The sequence below is a fragment of the Aythya marila genome (assembly GCF_965140915.1).
Source record: "Aythya marila genome assembly, chromosome: 1".
In the NCBI taxonomy this organism is placed as follows: domain Eukaryota; kingdom Metazoa; phylum Chordata; class Aves; order Anseriformes; family Anatidae; genus Aythya; species Aythya marila.
In genome coordinates, this window is record NC_139042.1 from 28,045,038 (window position 1) to 28,063,102 (window position 18,065).

Genomic DNA, 18,065 nt, shown 5'->3' on the forward strand with positions numbered 1-18,065 from the left:
TCTCTGGATTTCACAAATATAATGGCAATAAGACTCCTACCAGCCCTGCAGCCTCGTGTTGGAGCACAGCATCATGGTGATACCAGAACAATGTTTTGGAAAAGGGATGGCTTTTTCTTTGTGTCTGATTAACTACCTTCTACAAAATAAAAACACCACCAAACCAACCAACCAACCAACCCACCCAACCTCCCCACCTTTCAACCCCCCCAAAAAGTAAAGGCTATCCATGTAGATCAGTGACAGAGCACCTATATACTATGTATGTGATGGCACAGAATGTGAAATATGTTAAAAATGACATAAATATCACATCATTCTCTTCACCTCTTCTCTCCTTATCCCCCCATCCCTCAGAGGCTTTACACCACAGTCATTAAAATCAAAAGTATGGCCAAAGTATGTGGGCCAGCAACTGTATGCACACACCAATGGGTTTTCACTAGAGCACCTGTACAGTAAGCTCCTCAACAATTAGCATCACTGAATCTCTCTTAATGAACCTTTAAATTTGTGTCTATCTCAGGAGTCATTTTTTTCCTTCAACTCAAAATTAGTGACTAGCTTGCAGAGGCTAGTGGAATTAGTAGTCTGATGGCACTGCATTTCTCTTTGTATTTCTCTCTGAGATTAACGAAGTAACGATCAACAAATTATTCCAAAGGTATTTATTTTTTTCTTGCACATGAAGTAAAAATAAAATCTCAAATAAAAAAAATAACAACAGTTTACTGAAATATACAATCTTACATGTATTTATACATCAAGTATTTTTTGAATATAAGAAGCTAGAAAAATAGAAATCTCATTTTGAACCCATATAATATTCTTGCAGTATTGCTTAGAAAATTATGTTAAAATAAACATCTTTTTTCCTTGAAAAGGCACAGTGCACTTTACTTAATTAGACAAGTGAAAAGGAAACAAAGAATTCAGTGCAAATTTATAAAATAAGTATTTGGATTATATCTCCTATCATACACGATTTCTAAATGGTTAACCGTTTGGATCTTTCATATTCCAAAACAGAGTTGATTTAAATTGAAAAGAAAGTTGAACATGCCATTGCCTCTTCCTCTTGGAATTTCATTTTCAGAAATGTCCTAATAAACACTTCTGGAAGTTCTTGTTTGACTTGAAGTTAGGCACAATGTATGGAAGCAAAGCATCTTTTAATTTCTCACCTGGAATGCTTCAAGTATATTTAAATTTTACGGAACATTTTGTCCATTTGAGGTATCTGTGAATCGTCTTCATAGTTAAAATTTACAAAAGTACACATTTATTATGTTCAAAATCCTGTGAATTACCACTTTAAAAATTCTGTAACAAAAAGTTACATGCTAAAGTCTGGTAGTTTGCTAAACCATTATTTAAGTTAAAAACATCAGTCTGTGAAGCTGACAGACCAGTTAAGAATCTCATTAGCATCCATTTCCTCCATGTTTTATGTGAACTTTGACATTTTTATTGAAGTTTACTTTACTTCAAGAGTCAGACTACTCACAAGCCAGAGCTAGGTGACATCTTCTGGATAATAGGTCAGGGTTGGTCAAACCCAGTCAAATCAAACTTGGTGAAATGGTTCTTACAAAAAAAATTGATATGTTCTAAAAAAAAGTTAACTTTTTTTTTTTTTCATTTTAGATGATTCTAAGTCTGAACAAATGGACTTTTAGTCCAAAAAAGTATCTGGATAGAATTTGAAAAAGAAAGGAGAAAATTGTATGAAACCTTTTGCTACGCAGCTTCTAAAGCTTGAAATTATAGCCAATAAAATCATATGCTTGGTTAAAAAACAGACCAACGACTACAAAAAGGGAAATTAATACAAAATCAAGTAATTATTTAAGATTTGCTCGAGGATGCTGTTGGTCTGACCTTGCAAAATACTTAGGCAGGTGCTTAATTTTAAGCATGTGAGTCACTGTGCCAAGAGAGATTTTTACGGCAAACACTAATGCACAAATATTAGCTAGACCGGCTCTTCCACTTCAAGATAAGCATGGACGTAAGTGCTTTGCTGGATATGGATCAGGATGCTCAGCACCTAACAGGACTTTAGGCGCTGGTCCAGCAAAGCACTTACCCACACGAACAACACTGCTGACTTTAAGAACACTGCTCATGTGCTTAACATTAGGCATGCTCGTAAGTGCTTTCCTGGAAGGGCCCGATAGACCAATAGTGTATAAGCTATAAAATTTGAAGCACTGTATGTTTAACACACCGCATATTTAACAATGTTAATCTGCTGAGATTTGCTTTTTCTTGGAACAGGGCATGTCTAACTTCAAGCATTTATTTTCAGAAAGTGCGTAAAAAAAGCCTTTAAAAGCTGCTTCGAGATTATGGCAAGTTAAAATAATATTAGCGAGTCTCCTTATGCTCCTTTCACTTCTTCTTTGGATGTCTTTGTGCAGGCATCTAAAAAGAAAAGAAAACCCTAGGCGTAAGCATTAATCTATTCAAATAAGCACCCATGCTTTTAGTTTCCCTCTACAAACCATAAAGTCAGACACAACTGAACACGTGAAAGCAAGCATCACTGAACGCTTCTAAATTTCTGATTGGAAGGCAAATTCTGCCAACTGTGCCACCTTTTCCAATGAAAAAAAAAAATAAATCAGATCACCAATTGTCACTTCTACAAATAGAACTAACTTTACTATGTAAGACTGAAAATGATGTGCAAGTCCAACCCTGACATATCCTGAAGTCAGTGCTGGTATTTCCGTATGAAGTTTTCCGTGCTCAGTGATGTCAATCCGTTTGCAACGTGAAGTCTTAAAAGAGTTGGACTCTAAGAGCTGCTTAATCCGAAAACAACAACTATAAAAGCATCACAACTCATCAGTTATTTACACGAGCATGTAAAGACAGCATGCTAATCCTGAAAAAGAAATAAAGTAAGACCATATTTCTGTAACGGCGCTGGCATATTGTCTCATACTAAGCTAACCAAGCAAGAAATAGCAAAGCAGCACTTCATAATGACCTAGCGCTACTGCTGGCTAGTCATAGTAACTATATTTAAATCCTCGTTGTGGTAGGAAATATTGTTTTATGTATTTGGCACCACATGTTCTTCATAACGTCTTACAGCTACATGTTAAGGAAGTTTCAAAGTTACTAAATGTATTTCATTCTTTCCTAAAGGGAAAAAAAGAGTTTTTGTTGTCACGTGAAAGCTGTAATGGCTCTTGGAAATGACTCGTGCTCTTTTGTCATGCACAAATTTGTGCTCAACCAAAGACACAGTTGCTAATAAAATTATTGTTGTTGTAAGTTACGGCGTAGCTGACAGCCGAGGCTGAGATGTGACATGCTACAACACAACGCATCCATGCACAGAGGAAGAACCCCGACTAGTCCTTATGCGCAGCGACGGATGTGAAAGTCATGGCTAGAGAAAGAAAAAAAAATTGGTACCCCAAATCAGAAGCCATGACAAACCCTCCCATCTGTATCAGGATTGTCCTTCTGCCCTAAATTCTGACCAAATAGGGTTTTTGTTTGTTTGTTTGTTTGTTTTCTTCGAAGAAATGTTCTCAAACCGTTCAGTCAATGAAAAGATGAAATTCCAAAATTTATTTCACAAAACCTTTGTACTATTAAAACCCCCAAACCTGAAAGTAGCACATTAAAACGTTCAGAATAAGAGATTCAAACATGCATCTGTCCCACCTCACAGCTCCTCTTTCTACTGTAACTCTCTCCCACTCTTGGTTTTCCACTGAAACGTCCATCCTATGCTTGCTTGCTTGCTTTCCCAACACCTTCCAGTGCTTGGAATTGTCTTTCTGTTAATAGATACACAATTCCTTTAATCTCATTTACCACAAAACTCCCTAAGACATTGCTTATTGCACAAAACTTCTCCATTGACATGACAGTAAGTGCCTGTTTGCTCTTTTTTCATTTTATTACATTACATTATCCCACAGTTCAGTATTTTTCAAAAGGATTCTTCTACTGATATGAACTTGGAAGGCATCTTTGATTGTCATAGAATTTCCGGGTCTAGCTTGAATGCTTTTCAAAATCTAACCCTTCTAGTTTACAACTGCAATTCCTCTGTCTGGGCTCACTAGATGCTAATTCTTCCCACCTCATAGGAAGAACCTATTAGATAAAGCAAGAACCTATTGGATAAGCCAGTAAATGCTACTACAGCACTGGTCTTCACTTATAGCCCAGACAAGTAAGGTAGGAAAAAAAGCAAGATGGCAATCCCAAAGGCAGCGCACATCAAACTTGTCATGACGCCTTCTATTACTTTTTAATCTTGTCTCAGAATTAATATCAGAACAGGAAACTCGATTGACAGGACTGCTGAAATTCTGCTCAGGAGAGCTGAACTGCAAGGCAGTGTGGCGTAGCAGGAATTTCTCTATGGCCCTACATGGCAATTCCCATTTTTTTGTGTGTCCCCTACCTTTCTCTATCCCTTATATTGTTTTAGAAAGTTTACAATCACTAATGGAATTTTATTAATGCACCAAATGACATGGGAGAATGATTCTCACTGAAAAATCAACAAAGTGTCTGCATCTGAATCACATATTCAAACACTAATACTATGGACTGACTTCCAAAGATAAGGAAGAATAAGGAAGACACTACTGATTCCTCAGAATGTCTGAAAATCATTTTTCCCAAGGAACATAATTTTGGGTCTAGATAAACCACTTCAGACAAATGTTTTTAAAACTGGAAGCATTGACTTTGTACTTGTTCTCACCTCAGTCCAGTTTCATTGGGAAGGCACCCACATTTGTTAAATAAGTACTTCTGTAATCAGAGATAATTCCATAGATTTCCACGTATTTTCCTTTATCTGGAATTCTAACTGTACTGACTTCTCTATTTACAAACATAACTTTGAAAAAACACTGCTTTGAAAGGCATACGGACCCCCCAAAACTGCGATTGCAAAAAAAACATACAAGGCACAGCATGGTTTTTCATTCATTTCTGTTTGGAAAAAATGCCACGGAGCTCTTTAACCTAACAGACACCACTGCAGTTCCAAGGATTTAAAGAAAAAGCAAGTCAGCTTGAAGTGGAACAATGGCCTAGTTACCAAAAATGAGTCAACTCCCGGTTTCACTGAAAGTCCCCAGTATTGAGGGATACAAGGGGGGTTCTCCACTGAGCTTAAGTAGCAAAGAATGATGTATTTTAAGATTCCCTTTCTAAAACATTGTAGCTCATCCAGAGTAATGGCTCAGTGCAAGAACTCCTGGAGGAAGTCAGACGTTAGTATTGTGCAGGACTGGCTGGGTCTATACGATTGATCCCAGTAACTCAATTCTGTGATCAGGGAAACTGCAATATAGCAGATAGCTGTTTACCTCTGAATATATGAGAATACTCTCTAATAGGGAAAGAACACACCCAAGAGTGAGTTGTATGTTTAAGCAATAGACAAACTTTGTGCGTGTCTTCATAATGCTAAGCCTTACCTAAGACACTCAGACTTAAGCTTTTGAATTAACATCCAGCTCCACGTAGGCTTTTTTTAGCCCCCCACTTTTGTCTTTAAATAAATCTGTCACTAATTATTTTGGTAAGGACATACTGACCTTGGAACTGAACATAAAATAATTCTATATTGCTATGTGTTAAGAGATTTATCATTTAAGCCTGAAATGATGTTGTAATTCTTCAAGGATTAATATTTATACACAGGAAAATACCAAAAGCCCACAAGAAATATCCTGAAGCCTGACCCAACTCTTGAAACATACAACAAACACCACAAGCACAAATTTGTTACATAAAGTACTTTATTGCATCACATGGATGTTGACATTTATTGCAATTTGTTTCTAGCATCTTCAAAACAACCAAAATCTGAATATAGACACAATATCTTTTTGCCTCAATAAATTGCAGCGCTTATCTCAGCACTTAAGATTTGGGTCCACATAAAAATCTGATGATGCCATCCTATTCTGGTGTCATATTGAGTAAAAACCTCCAGAGAGTCTCAAAAAATAATGCTCCTAATGAACAAAAAACCTCTCCTTTAAAACTTATCACAGGAGAGGGCATGTCTCCAGCCCACAATGGAGTGCAATGGAGAAAACTCTGCCGTGTTCTTGACTGAGCTTGCTCTAGAAGGCAAGGCAGTACATACAGCTGTGCTGTATGCTACGTGCTAATTCCAGGCTGGAATTTCTCCGTGGTACTACCTTGCCCCACTGAGACAACTCTGTCCCACACTAGCTTGCAGATCTCTCCATCACACTACACCGTGAACATGAACATGCCCTGCATATATACGTAACAAAAAAACTCCAAGAGACATTTTTAGCTTAATGTAAAAATAAACACCGTATAAAACTTTTCCAAGAACGAGTCTTTATTTTGATGCTTTAGGTTTGGAGCTAAAGAAAGAAGAAATGGATTTCATTCCACTCTTATCAACTTTGGCCAGAGCCTTCTGAGCTGCAGTCATCTTGCTGTTTGCCTGTAAATGAAATGCGAGGTAGAACAAGTTAAAAAGCATTTTTTGTAGGAGGGAAGTATAAGCTACAAATTTCTAAATACAGAAGTCAAACAAGAAGCTGAATCGCTTTTTTAGTATACAGCAGGAAAGATAATTTTATGCAGGCTTTAAATTGTAGGGGAAAAACCTTACAAAACAAATTTGAGATTATTCAATCAGAAAAATACTTGTCATAAATTGCTTAACCTCAGACAAAGACAGAGAATCAATTACAAAGACAAGGAGGTGAAACATCTTTGCCTTCTGCAGAATGAGATGTCCCAACTCAAACGTTTACTTTGGGATAATCCCTGAGTGTACATTAAGAGGAATAATGCATGCAATATAACAGATGCATACTGTACCCTCCGACTCAATCTCATGATTATGTTGTCAGCAGGCTGAATTACAGCCTTGCATTACAGATGATGAATAATTCACACTGATTTATTATCAAAGTCTCTATGTGCAGTGAAATAAAGGGAAAAGAGATGGAAGAGCTAAGAATGAAGAAGGTGACCAACATTTGCAAAGCACTTTGAGGCCACTGGGACAACTTCCCAGACTTTTACACCTAAAACACATTTTATGAGCCACGTTTTATAGAGCTGACCTCTTTTCTTTCTTACATTTTAAAATGTTATGTTTTAAATCTCTAGCTGGTTTACCTATTAAGAAAACTTTGCGTTGACCTTTCTTTATGATATTTCTCAGTCTACAGGACTTCACCATTACACTACTTGGGATCAGCTAGAAGGTTGCGGACAGGATGGAGATATGCAACTGCAGTATGACTGTCTGTGTTACTGTACAAACAAAAACACTGCCAAAGTTATTAAAAAAAAAAAAAAAAAAAAAAAAAAAAAAAGAGTACTATACTGTACGGAGTCCAAGAGCTATCTTTTCTTTCCCAGATTCTCTCATCAATGTGCTTCGTTATTTTAGAAGTAAATCATATTTAGCATTAAAAGGAATTCTCTCTCCTCGGTCTGTTTCTATTTTTATGCTCAGTTCAAAACCTATGTGTACATAATAGAGAGAGGGGAAAACATGCAGATTTTACACTATTTATTACCTCCACTTAGGGGGCAATCCCCTAAGTTCAAAACAAGTGTGTGTCCCAGATACGAACAATTCTGGGGGGTGCTAGGGAAAGAAGGAATCTATCTGTCACCAGCTGCTTCTCTTTGCAAAAGGATAAAGAGTAGTCAGCATTAGTCTGAAGGTCAAAGACCAGAACAGAGGGCCTTTTTAGTTCCCAATGGACTGCAGAAAGATTCATTTTCTTTCAATGCTCAGAGAAACAACCCAGTGCAAGCCTCACAAGCTTGGCACACACAGACAATCTATTTTTCACATCTCTGCTGCTCTCCTAGGAACGGTACAGTGGCAAGCACCACTGGACTCAGATTTGAATTGGCCTCCAAACTTGTGTTGGAGCTGGCAGTCAGCAAGCTCAGTGTTGATTTAACTGTATTAAATTGACATAAATAAGTGCACAAGCAATATGTCTAAGTAAAAATACAGCCTGTCTCAGCAGCCCTTGGAATTTAAGTGCATGTTGCCATCATTGTTTCTTTTTCAGATAACCAAAAGTTATCAGGTTGCTATCACTCAGGCGTAGGATTTCTCATCTGAAGTTCTCAAAGAGCTTTGCAAACATTATCTGAGAATCTTAATGTGTCAAAGTCTGCAAGGTTCACTGGCGTGTTCACCAATAAAATACAGTCAAACAGTAACAGTTTAGAAGAGTTCAGAACAGGACATGAAGACCATAAAAATCAAATTAAACCTGAAAGTTCAAGATGATACAACTGCAGAGATCTGCCATTTGGCTTTTTTTTTTTTTCCCCCTCTTCTTGTGTGTTTTGGAGGAGAGTAAAAGGGACTCTGTGCTAATGTTAAGTTTTAATCTATGCTTTAACAAAACATGCATGAGTACAAGGCTGGCTTACCTTTTTGTTTTTCAGATTGCTGCTGTTAAACTTAGTATAGTCTTCTTCTGCTTCCACAGGGACATCTGATAATTTCCTTTTCTGAAATGTTAGAGTGATGAAGTTTCTCTGTCAACCACTTTTATGTGTACACACATGGAAGTTTAAAGCTCTGGCTTTATAAAGTAACCATAGCACCAAAACAGGACTGGCAATGAACAGAGGAATCTGCAGTAACAGTGGAAAGGTTTCTTTTTGTAATTGTCTTCTTTACACATGATTATATACCATCCCTAAAGTATTCAGAAGAGATCATTCAATGCCGTAGGAAGCATTTTCTTCTCCCTAGCCTTTCTGAAGAACGACTTTACAGGAATCACTTTAATCCAGTTTTTAATTTCCATGATTGTGTCTGTGGTGTCGGAGTCTAAATATTTAGAGAACCTTTATGGAGCAGCTGTTGGAAGTTAATTGTCTAGCAGCCAGGGAACCCAGACACTGGTCCCCACAGACTCATGGAACTGTGAAGTACCAGCAACTCCAGCATTACTGCTATCTGCCAGCACGAGTGGATCGTCATCAGGTCTGTTATCTGTTCGTGCACAACCTCTAGAAGTGATTAGTTTCTACAGTTTGGCCACAATGAAACACTGACATAGCTCTGCTGGCTGCTTCAGCACTTGAATCCAACAGTACATTGAGAAGCTTGACTGTGCTTGTGCTGGGTGCTTTCTAAACTCAGAAATAATGGGAGTTAAGAGTCCTCAGCACTTCACATGATCAGGCTGTAAGAATGAATATTTCTTTCCATAAACTGTGAGCATGTGTTTAGTTTAAAGGTGAAAACTTTCTGGTGTGCTTCCAAAAGGGAAAAAAAGTATATGGTATTTTACAACACTGTATTTTTATTATTATTATATATCTGATATTACTACCCTGTCCTTAATATCCTGTGAAATCTAAGCTGTGGCCTTCCCAGGTCTTGTGCCAAAGAGAGTGATTTTGCAAGCAACTTGGATGGTACCGTACCATTTTAAGATCCTGTTTTATTCATTTTGTTTATGGTGCTTGTGATCTCCCTCCCTCCCCCCTCCCTTCTGGCACAGAAGCCAGGTCTGCAGCTTAGATTTCTCAGCTCTTAGAACCAGATCCAACAGCAGCCTTCTCTTCTGATTTCAATGGGATCTGGATCAGTCTCTCTGGGAGGCTGTTTACTGAGCTGTGATTACATTTTCAAATGACAATGTAACGAATAATGACTATTCTCCTCTTTTTGGAATCTGATAAACAAGTTTTTAAAACTTACAATAAAATGTTTGCATTTCAGCAAAGCATTTGCTGTTCAGTTGTAGCAGAGCCTACATATCCTTTGTAAGCTGCTATCGTCTGCCCATGGCCAGACTCGCCTATGCTGACAAACTGGACAGTATAATGATTACAACACAAGATCAACGGCTTACAATTAATACAGATAACATATTTTTGATTTAATCATTAAACCACGATGTCCAGACTGCACCCAGTCTACTTGATATTACAAGAGAGAACCTGTCATAGCTTTTCTGTCAAGCATTGACGTTTCTAAATCTCTCCCCCCCTCAGAATTTAACACAATTTCCAAACATGTAATTACTTTGCTATACGAGGAAATATATGTTAGACCCTTATTTGCAAAAATCATATACTTTGTCTGTCAATATACCTTGTCCTCATAAAGAGAAACCTCAATGCAAAGCAAGTAAGAAATTACAAAGTCAGTAAGTATGGTCTAAAGGAGACTCCAAAATTTAGTGTATGAGTCTGCCTTGCTCCTCTGAGGGTATGAGATAAAGGAGAGATTTAAGCACCCAAGCTGCAAAGACTTAAACTCAGACACATCATGCACACCTTGGTCAGTGCTCTGAAAATTAATGGTATACTCAGTAAGATTTCACTGCCCAGCAACTGAACGGTTCTAAGCCTCGTTTCCTCTGTAACCCAACTGCTGAAATAAAACTATTTTTAAAAATAGAGCCTCGGAACTATCCCAATAGTATAAAAGCTATTCATACAGAATATGTAATGTACATCACATGTAGTTTAATATAGTTGTTGTAACATGCTTATACAGCTAATGAATATCAGTTGGCTCCTGATGTGTGTTTAATATTTCTTACAATACATAAAGATAATTCTTAACAGAATCAAAGGGCCAAGTAACTGTGCAGCCAGAACAACTGTCCAACCACATGGAAATAACTTATATCCATGGATATACATTGGAGAACAAATGCTATTAATAACAGTAGGGCCCAATTATTCCTGCATGTGCTAGCTGACATACGGCTTAACAAAACAGTCGCTGAACCGGCCAGAAATGAGGTTATTTTAGACTGTGTTTCGGTAAGTAGCAGGGACTTTGCAGGAAAGGTCATTGTAGTAAGTAACCTAGTTTCAGTAGACACACGGTGCCTCAGTTTAAATTAAATGAAAAGGAAAATCAGAAGTGAGGCTCTTGATCCCACAGGGGCAAACTTTGCAAACTGTTTGCCTTCTTTTCAAAAGCCAAAGCAAAGGGCTTGACGCCTTCCCGTGAGGGGAAGACTCTTGGAATGCAAAAGAAAAAGATGAAATACGTAATTTTGGATCTCTTACCTTAACAAAGTGAAGAATTTTGAAGGAAAGAGCTTCTCAAACTAAACTAGATGAATACTCCCCCCCCTACACACTCACACAGATGCACACATTTTCCATCCCCCTCAAGTAAAAAGATAGTAGTAGTAAGCAAAAATCTAAAATGAACAGAGCAAAAAAAGCATAAAGAAAAGATATTTGTTTTAGGCGTCAGGTAATACAGGGATAAAGGGAGAGCTGCCAAAAAGTCAAGCTGAGTTAGACCTTGGAAAGGAAATTAAAACAAATAGTAGAAGGTTGTTTAGCCACAGAAGCAAAAATGGAATCTAAAAAGCAAGGCTGCTACAAATGAATAGATATTAAAGCTAATCTAGGTCTAGCCCTAAAATTGAATAAATCCTTTGCCTCAATAAATTGTTTTCAGTGAAGATGAAGAGGTTAAATTCAGGGTTAAATTTAGATGAAGAGAAAAGAAATCACTCTGTTCAAAATAGAAGTAAAACCCAATATGCTGACACTGTTGGGAGACTGCCTCAGAAAATCGCAAGTCCAGGAGCAAAACCTGGCAACCATTCTACTAGATAGGGACCACATTGCCACAGAGTAGCAAAACCACCATCTATTTGTGAGGAGGAAGAAAAAGTTAGAGTAGGCTTCAGCAGAATGGAAGCTGTGGGTGTGTGAAAGAAGGAAGAATAATTAAAGACACGGAGTAAATGAGAACTAAATGTAGGCAATACCTACTGACTTCTTTTTTTCCACAAAGATAATACAGTTTCTGGTGACAGAAAATGTAAGGGATTGGCAGAGGATTTGACATGGTGCCACTTAAGCAACGGAAATGAAAGATGAAGATTGCGTAAGAATTTTAAGGTATGTAAGAAACTGTGTGAAAGGGAAACAAAGGCAAGCACTGCAGAAAGGGATGTCATAGAGATGGCGTAGGGATGGATGAATATTACAAGTGGAGTGCCATGAACAATACCTATTCAAAATGTTCGTTAATTGTTAATTAAAGATAACAGCATGCTAACGTTCACTGAATGTAGACCACTGAGTAGCATTATGAATACCTAAAGAGCTAGTAACACTGTGAAGGAAAAGCAGAAGAGCCTTCAAGACTGGAAACATTATAAACAGATGAAATGTACAGAAGTGTAAGGTCGTGTATACAGCAACAACCTGCATGAATTTCAGTGCAGTGTAGAAAAAAAAGACCTGTGTGTCTTAACTGTTCACTGCATGACTATCAGCTACTTCACCCAGTAAGAGAGGCAAATGGGATTCTAAGATATAATGAGATAAAGTACTTCTAGTTAAGACCAGAAGGGATTAATGCCATCATATTGTATTGGTAAAGATGTTACCATGAAAAACTATATCTGATCCTGGTCACCTGTTTTCAGACAATTGAGTTCATCTTGGAACAGGTGCAAAGAAATGTTCCCACAATGATAACAGAATGGAGAACCCATCTTCCACAAGAAAGTTTGGCTTCACAAAATGAAAACAGAAGGATATATATTTTCCCTTTACACGCTGAGAGAACTTATGTTAGGGAGGGAAAAGAGCCATTTCAATTAAAACAAACAATGATAATGTTAGCACAAAACCACAAGGGAATAAATTGGCCACGAATAAATTCAAGGTGGAATTTACAGGAAGGTTTCTGAGCATCAGAGGAATGAGGTTATACAACAGTCTTCCAAGAGAAGTAATGGAAACAAAAAATCCTAATGAGACTTACAGTGGAGAATGGTCAGTGTAGGAGAGATTATCCAACATGGTTGTCTAGGAATCCATGACCCAGGAGGTCCCTTTCAGGGTCCTCATAAATTACATATGAAAGAAAACCTATGAGGTCATAGCGTCCCATCAACCTCAATAAAACTAAATGAGCAAAACACAAAGGAGAAGACTGCTGACCAAAAACATAAAATAAGTCTCTTTCCCTCCCCTTTTTTAAACAACAAAACCAACCAAAATATTGCTTAACATAAAATATAAAAGTACCTGGTAATGTTCTCGTGTTATTTCAGACTGTGTTTTTACAAGGCCAATTTACTCATTGTATTGCACCCAGTGCTTGGCCTAGCTCAGTTTTAATAACAATTCAGAGAAACTAGCTTACAACATACTATATCTTTTAATATCGTTCTCCTTAATGCTCTCCTACCTTCAGTGGTGGCTCTGGTGAAGGGCTTGTAAGTTCTGGGAGACTGCAGAACAAAAAACTTTATGTTATAAATTTAGACAGCTGAATGGCCCAAATTTTAATTCCTTTCCCACAAAGGTTGCTTTGTGTATCAGCACATGGCATATGTTTGCGAAAAAAGTGGCTCATAGATCTTGTCTGTATTTCTGACTCAGATAACTGAAAAAGAGCCAGGCACCATGAAGAAACATGGGCTCTTAAAAAAAATATCTTAGATTGGGCAGTCCTAACAGGAGAAACCCACATTACTTTTGAAAATTTTGGCTATATTAGTAAGACGATTTTACAAAGCACATAACACCTCTGCAATCAAACTCATAAGACATGGGACTTCTGAGGTGTACACTGAGCACTTCTGTAGGCCACAACAACAGAACACAATGAACAGAACTGAACGGAGGGGAAAGTACAGGGTGCCAGTGATGCCCCAAATAACCTCTGCTGCTGGACAAGAGCACCAGCATGAGGACGCTCTCACCTTACAGATTTAAGTATAAATTAGCATGTGTTACATATGTGAAATCAAACCCCACACTACTGAGTGAATGGGGAAAATTGTATTATTCACTGTAATTTTGATGACCAAACACCAGTATTCAATAGAAATGACCAAAAGGATATTAATGCATGCCACATAAAACTAGCAGCTAGCTGGAACAATACTTACCCTAAGTATTTTGACAGCTCCTTACTCAGATCTTCAGGAATATATTCTGATATCAACCCGTGGGCATACCGTACATAGTCTCCAGGAACAGGGCAGGGAATGAAAAGGAGAAGAAAAAGAACATTCACATTATAAAGCCATGCTGTCTTAGCCATGTTGTATGCACTACCATAAATCATAAGGTTGAACTAATAGTAAGAGACTTCTAATGGATACACTGTGATGGTTCTCTGTGTTGAGTAGTTTATGTTACATGACACTTGTAGGTTTATTTAAAAAGTAAAGACTTACTACACTCACTTTGTCAGCACATGTTATTAATATCTGCTCTATGTACTTTACAAAAGCTGTTCACTTTCTGAGAATACTAGATATCATGTATTTTTCCGAATAAATTAAATTTTAAAAACCTGCAAAAGTAAAAAGCTGACTCAACAGAACATGCAATCATTAATTTTAAAGCATCTGGATCTTACAATTATTTGGCAAGCGCTTCAGTACTAAAGTACATTTTCTGGCTTCAACTGAAAACAATTAGATGAGACAATGAGTCTATTTCAAAGTCTTGTACTTAATTTCAGTACTTTACGGAAAATGCCAAGGCCTATCTAAACATCACTGGCAAGACAGGATAATTATCTGTGGAAATATGAACTACTAGAAGCTGTTTTCAGTACAGGGCACTCCTGCTATAAATGTTTTTTCTGAGAGACGGGAAAAAAAAGTGACCCTTTTATAACATGAAGTCCTAAACCAGATCTTTTCCGGTCACGTTCTACACTCACACTTACTGATCACGGGCTGCAACTTTCAGACTTGCTGTTGTTGGGGCTGCTAGGGAGTAACTTTAGCCATGCACAGGAAGTATTTGCCAGACACACATTAAGCTAAAATCTCACCTCCAAATTCCATCTACAATAGGCCAGCTCTATCTTTTTGTATGACTACACACTAAGAGAGTTAAGAGGTACATGGTAAACTGGCCTCAGGGTAGTGAAGAGCTTTTTTTTTTTCTGCAACAGAGTTTCCTCCTTTTTTTGAATATCTAAAAAGCCCAACGCAAATTGGCACCGACGCAGAAAGCATTAACCAACTGACACCGGCATATGCATTTTGATCGGACTAGCAGCAAACTCACAGTATCTCCTGTCTGCACTTCTCTTCCCTCCACTGCCTCAATTCATCAAGTCTTTGTCACTCCCTAAGCCCATTTTAGGGTCAGGAGAGAAGAAGAGAAGAATAAATAATTTAAATCCAAGACAACTTCACCTTTGCACTTAATATGACCAATTTATTTCTTAAGAAAAATATTTCCATCATTTCACTCTTTGCATTATGACACTGAACGGTGAGGCCAAATCAACTGCTATTATAACCCAAATACAAAATCAATTTTCTTTGCATTTCTGCCCTGAAGGAATCTTCACTGATTTCCTTTACCAATTTTAAAATACCACTGTTTGCCTCACCTTGCTTTGTCATTAACCTCCTGTCAGACACCAGGAATAGTTGTACACCTCCCTTCTTTGTCTTCCTAGTGAAATATTCAGGTTTCATATGTTGAATCTTCCCTCCTTTCCCATTTGCACCCATTATATCCTCCCAAGTTTTTGCCCTACAACATCTGTAAAAGCTAACTACAATACCCATCTATTTATGAGGTACTGGTATTTCACAATACCGTTATGCAAGAAGAAATTCTCTACCAAAATAAATTGCACTGTCATGGCAGTGAAAGGATCAGACAAGAAAATTAGGCTTATTAAAAATGAGTGTTGAGTAAGGTCCATTTGACTTCCTGTCATTCACCTTGCTGTATACAGCGGGACTGCCTCCGAAACTTACCTATTTTTAAACCCTGATATTCCCTACTCAAATGCTGCTCTTTTAAATCTATACATCTAAAAAGAGAAATATATGCATGTTTTTGTAAGTAAGCAGGAAGGTGGAAAAAGCACTACAGATTAGCTATTTGATTACTCATTTCAGAGAAAGTATTTAGGCATAGTCAAGACTGTCACTGTCAGGACAGGACAATTTTCCGTTTCTTTAAAGAAGTAGGGGTAGGGAAAAAGGGTAAAAAGCTACTGTAAAGTTAAAGTAACTTACAAATTTTGCAGCTTTGTCTCCCTTTAAAAACCATATATTACAATCCCTGTTCTATAAAACTGTCGAGCTGCCTCTTAAATCTCATTTATGTTGTTTCCTTTGATATCATTACTTGGTAACTCATTTTCCACTTCGTCAGCAAGTTGCTTTGTTTTCCTTATTTTTCAATGGCATGCAGACTTCTGAATGTCTTAGTAATCAGAAACAATTTGCCTTTGTTCATTTTGTTCTGAACCTTTCTTAATTTCCATTAGTGTTCATTTTCAGGTTTCTCTACACAACTTCATATCCCAATGACATTCAGGATGCTGCCCTCCCCAGCAAAAAGGTGACTAGTAGCAAGCAGGATCACTCCAGACTTTTTGGTATCAGCACTGTCACTTTCAGAGAGATTTAATATGCACACGCTGCTGAAGTTTTTGCCCTGAGTAAGTGTACACATCTGTTCTGTCCATTTGTCACATAAAGCAACGTTTTTAGTCTATGACTGTGCCTTTCTACCATCCTTTCTCTTCTAAGAGACTTCTATCAACAGCATTTGCATACTAATAAAAAAAATAGACTTTTCTAACACAGAGACTTTTATTGTGTGGATACTCATACATATTATGTATGGTCTCAGTTCAGTAAAGCACTTCAGCATATATTTCACTGAGAAAACATCTTCTCTGTAAACTAAGAAGAAGCCAAAAGAACCCCAGTTGTGATCTAATGTCAAGGACCCCCCGACGAAGATATCAAAGAACTCAAGATACTTCAAGAGACACAGCCACAACATGTATGGATTTTTCTGTGCAAGGAATACATTTACTGCAGAGACCACTTTCAGTCCATTTTAGATGCTAATCATGTATTTTATCTGCAGGTATGTGGTTTCACAAAAACTGAATTCATTACAGTGCTTAACAATGGTTAGTTTTCTTACCTTCTTCAGCATCTGTGATCTGTTTACCGCTGATAAATGTAGGTGCCTGTACCCTTTCACCTACAGATATATTGTTGCTTTTAAGTGCTTTCACTGTTTGATTGACCTATAGGAAACCACAGAAAGAAATGTCTATATCAGTGTTGTTATGCACATGTTAATGCAGTGACAAAGCTCTTGTAATTTTGTTTCAAGCATATAAAACACTCAAGTTATGGACTGTGGTGAAATTTAATATACATTTGTAATGACTAGCATATGAGCTCAAAAACGCAACAAAGCTAGCTCGTTTTTGAACGTGTTGCCTTGGCAACACAGCACCACTTTCGTGGCACCCTAAGATGCGATGAGCTTTTCAGATGTAACAGCCACCCTTATCCAGGTGAGAAATACACCTGCTGGAAGAACAGAGAATGCCTCAACCCAGTTGGATTGCAAAGGCAGCCCCGACGGAAATCAAAGATTAAGACCATTGCAGGGCACTGTGATACTGTACCTAACACAGAGATCACTGGCAAAGAAATTTTCAACACAAACAGACGCCTGCTCAAACATTCAGGCATTCATTGGAAAGGAGATAACCCCCAGCTTCATCGGTGCAGAAAGCAGACCGGATTTTCTGCTCGTAGCATCATAGTAGAGGCACGTCTACGTGTAAAATTAGATACACCTTCTTTATACCAAAACACAGACAACACTGAACTCGGTCATATGAGTTATTTCTTTTCAGCATACTGTACTGACTTCTTGAAGAGTGTGGTGGGATTAGGATAGCAGCAACCATATCAGGACCATTATGAAAGACTCTGCCAAGACTTCATGAGGGATCACATTTACAGCACAAACCCAAGCTGGACTATCTGTCCAGCTTTAGGGCACGGCAGAATTTAAAAGCTGCAAGGAGAAACACTTTAACCCTTCCTCTAGCCCATTGGCAAAGCAGATAAGGCAAGAAATAAGCCTCTCAGTTCGTGCAAAGCCGACAGAGCACAGCAATAAACTCAACTTCAGCTTCTTCTCCTGCCTCCTCACTTCAAATCCCTTTCACACCAGCCCCATCAAAATGAGAAATGTAGCAAACCTGCCATTTCCCTAATGCCTCACCC

The 18,065-nt window shown here is 37.8% G+C and overlaps 1 protein-coding gene across 2 annotated transcripts in view; it reads right to left on the minus strand.

The window, feature by feature from the left end:
- Positions 1–730: 730 nt before the first annotated feature.
- The window catches only part of RNASEH2B (ribonuclease H2 subunit B), a 43,546-nt gene continuing 26,211 nt past the window's right edge, over positions 731–18,065 (minus strand). Inside the window, exons 7-11 of one of the 2 annotated variants that reach the window (XM_082781968.1) lie at positions 16,960–17,065; positions 13,926–14,004; positions 13,220–13,262; positions 8,452–8,532; positions 5,775–6,478 (exon numbers count right to left, since the gene is read on the minus strand). In XM_082781968.1, coding sequence (XP_082638094.1) covers positions 6,371–6,478; positions 8,452–8,532; positions 13,220–13,262; positions 13,926–14,004; positions 16,960–17,065 — 417 coding nt within the window. In that variant the 3' untranslated portion in view covers positions 5,775–6,370. Of the gene's footprint in view, positions 2,428–5,774; positions 6,479–8,451; positions 8,533–13,219; positions 13,263–13,925; positions 14,005–16,959; positions 17,066–18,065 lie in introns of those variants that run through there. The other variant, XM_082781969.1, reaches the window with a different exon arrangement.